We start from the raw sequence: 3952 nt of genomic DNA on the forward strand, positions 1-3952 counted from the left end.
AAGTTAAAATATTGAATTTGAAATTTCATCCTATTTCAGTGTTTCCCATTCACGGAATGGATGGGGCCTTGAAGCAGGGCACATAAGGAGTTCCCGGGACAATACCCCCATCCTTCACCATCGTTTCTCTGCATGGAGTGGCTGAGCTGAGTTTGTTCCCACGCATATACTTTCTGCTTTCTGTTGCATAATAAGCAAAACACACAATGCAGCAGGGGAGAGGTTTAATTTGCTCACTGGTTTAGTCCAGGATTTGTTAGCACCAGGGCAGAGACAACACTGTGGAAAGACACGGTGGAGTAAATCTGCAGTTTCTGTGTCTGGGAAGCAGAGTAAGGGAACAGTGCAGGATAGAAATAGCGACAGTCCAGACAACACCGGAAGGCCTCACCGTATGACTAACCCAGATACACCTAGAAGTGCTCAAATAATCCACCATAATCACCACATCCTACCCACTGTCGACTTGGTAGATCCAGAGTGTGCCAGGGAAACCCCAACTGCATAGAGATGTTTTATTACAGACATTTCGGAGTAATGAATTCTTTCCAAGTAGATACACTGGAAAGACATTTTAAAAAGCAAACAAGTTCATGGAAGTTTTGGAATTTACACTCATGAAAATAAGAAATCTCAAGATCCACATAGAAAGAAGATATCCTTTGACCAGGCTAGAGGATAAAGTCTATTTAACCAATTTTTCCAATGTTACTACAGAAGTTGTTATAAAAGATGAAAATAAAAATCTGTTTAGAAGAAGAGGAAAACACAAAGAACATGGAGACAGAAGATACTTTCCTAAGTCTTTGGCAGAGAAATAACTTCAATTTTGTGAGTGATATTTGTATATACTCACAATTACACACACACACACAAACACACACACACACACATTCTGGAAGACATCCCTTGTATGTATATACACAGGGCACATGTATACTTGGATTAAAAACTATATATTGAAAGAAAGAAAGAATAGTTTAGCAAATTATTTTACTCATTCTCACTTAATGACAGTGCAATTTTATCAAATATTTCAAACTTCACATAATTTTTTATGAAAAGAGGTCCAAGTTAGAAACAATAAATTCGGAGTAACTACAACTGCCTGCTTCCTTCTCGCCTCCCGTCACTCAGACCCTCATGAGGAGGTTCTCCCTAACTCCGTAATCTCAGAGAGACTTGGAATAACAGCTATAGTATATGGCTGTCAGTGAGAAGACCAAATGTGGCTTCCCCTCTAAGGCTTATAAGTGAAAGTGAGGAAATCATTCATTGAATTAAACCAAAGAAGTGAGATTCTCAATTTCTATTTTGGGGTGGGGGTGGGGGGATTGAACTCTGGACCTTGCCCTTGCAAAGCAGGTGGCAGCACCACTGAGCTAAATGCCTGGCCCCCGATTCCTGTTTTTGAAAGTTCAGAAATTAGCAATCGTTGGAGAGTTTATTTTATTTGAGAAGCCTTCCCCAGGCATGGACCATTTTGGTAGCTTAGGTTTACCAATATGACTAGATCTATTGCTCACACTACGGTGTCCATTATGGCATCTGAATAAATCTCCTCACCTAGTGAGTTCATGCCAATATATATGAAGAGAAATCATTGAAGTTTTTCTTGTAGAAAAGTATCTTTGCAAATGAGTTTAAGATTTCCTAAGAATGGGCAGGAAACAAGCTCAGAGTGGAAGAATGGAGGCTGAAGATCTTTCCTGTGACAATCATCCTGAAAGCCTTGCGAAACCAAGGATAAAACATGCCATAAATAATGGGATTGAAAGTAGAATTGAAATAACCCAACCAGAGGAAGACATTGTACAGATCTTCAGGTGTTGTAAAATCAATGAAAGGGTCTATGATTGTCAAGACAAAGAACGGCAGCCAGCACACCACAAACACTCCCATGACTATGCTTAGAGTCTTGGTGGCCTTGCTTTCTGATTTGGATGGTACTTTCTTTCCAGTTTCTGAGTCAGCCTGTTTTGTCCTAGGACCTGTGCCAGTTTGCTTGGCATGCTTCCTGGCTACTGTGAAAATGTGTAGGTAAATCCCCACCATGACTGTCCCAGGAACAAAGAAAGCTATAAGGGAGGCCAGCACCCCCCAGAGCTTGTTAAATATCAACACACACAAACCTGTGCAGTCAATGGCTGCGATAAAGTCTTCTGTACCTATTACATTTAATCCTGAGAAGACCAGGCCAAAGGCAAAAAAGATGGGAAAGGACCAACTGATGAGCAGAAAGAACTCGATGACGGGCGTAGTGATTTTGGTGACATAGCGCAGAGGGTCACAGACGGCGTAGTAGCGGTCAACGGAGATGAAGCAGAGGTGAAAAATAGACGCGGTGCAGAGCATGATGTCACAGCAGCTGTGCACTTTGCAGAAGAGGTCACCGAAGTACCAGCAGGAATCGATGGACCTGATCATACTGAAGGGCATGACCACACAGCTTACCAGGAAGTCAGTGGTGGCCATGGAGAGGGTGAGGAAGTTGGTGGGGGAGTGGAGCTGCTTGAAGTGGGAAATGGAAATGATCACAGCCATGTTGCCCAGCATGGTCATCACTATAGCAACAGTCATGACCATGTACATGGCACAGGTAATTGGCATGGGCCTCTCCTTTCTAGAACACGAAGTATTAACTGATGGAAAGCAAAACTGTACTCCTGGAAGATTTGTAAGGTCAAGTGAATTCATTGTCTTTGTCTTTTGAACACTAAAGTATTTTTTCAAAAAAAAGCATTATTCCTTTGCTTTCTGTGGAAAAAAAATAGAAATTGATAAATGTCACCATCAGGACCATTTTCTATAGATGACCAGAAAACCAGCATTTCTAAACCAAGTTTATATTTCCTACTTCCTAGGAGCCCTTTCCCCACTCCCTTTGCCCATGGGTATCACATAAGTTTGTATTCTAAACCATAGACTCTGATTGTGGATTAGAAGCCAAGGCTGTGTTCTCACACTTTCTCAGGAGAGCCTGATATTTAGTCATCCAATATCAAAATAGGACAGGAAAAATTCTTCATCTGCTTGTGTGAGTGCGATCCAGAGCAAGAGCAGCATAATAGGGCACGTGGCACAAGCATCCACACGGTACTTGGATAAAAACTTCACAAATCATCAAGAACTATGGTCCTATTTTTTCTATATTTACCATCGATATTAATTCTAATCTGAAGACTACTGCATTCTTATTTAAAAGCTCCCTAGGTGAAAGGGCAAGTGCCTTTGATCCTGCCACTTGCTACATTCAATTAAAAAAATACTTTTCTATTGAAGGTTGAGACTTTTTAGTACTTAACAGAATTGTATGGGAAATTATATATAATCTAACTATTGTACAATGATACAAGAATTAAGCCCCCCCAAGGGTGTGGCATGGACTAAAATGATAGATTCTGTACATCTCATCTGTTCTTTCCTTTCATTTAGCAGCTCACTCATGAATTCCTATTCAGAGGAAGGATCTCTTGTTCACAGATTTCAAGTCTTACATTGGTCACCAGTTTCAATTACAAGAGTGCACATCATTTAATCCATCATTTCAGACCCCTTACTCTCCTTTATTCTTACAATGTGAATACCATGGGACTGACTCGCCTCAAGTGTGACCAGGATATCACTGGTTTTTCCAGTCTTGACGCTCATTTGTAATTCTGCTGCCCAATGGCAGGCATCTGTGAACTCAAAAAACAGGTTAGAGAAATGAATTTGGATCTAAAAGCAGTCTGCAACTCATTGATCTTTTGGGAAACGTATCTATAAACACATCCTCAACCAAATTTACAGTTAAAAAAACTATAATGAGAATATAAGAATCTTTGAAATAATAGTCCACAATTTACTGCACTTTTCCCCATACCTACTCCATGCCTCAGTGTTATTGGAAATCTTATCATGATTTGCTTCTTCTGAATACAGTAATTTATCAGATTAGTATTCTTCTTTA

At 40.3% G+C, this 3952-nt stretch overlaps 1 protein-coding gene across 1 annotated transcript; it reads right to left on the reverse strand.

The window, feature by feature from the left end:
* Positions 1-1653: 1653 nt before the first annotated feature.
* LOC104863957 (trace amine-associated receptor 4-like) lies at positions 1654-2697 on the reverse strand. Its single transcript, XM_010626663.1, has one exon. The coding sequence runs from the start codon at positions 2695-2697 to the stop codon at positions 1654-1656; it is 1044 nt and encodes a 347-aa protein (XP_010624965.1).
* Positions 2698-3952: the final 1255 nt, after the last annotated feature.

Source organism: Fukomys damarensis, unplaced genomic scaffold (genome assembly GCF_012274545.1).
Source record: "Fukomys damarensis isolate Sample0158 unplaced genomic scaffold, DMR_v1.0_HiC HiC_scaffold_14, whole genome shotgun sequence".
NCBI lineage: Eukaryota > Metazoa > Chordata > Mammalia > Rodentia > Bathyergidae > Fukomys > Fukomys damarensis.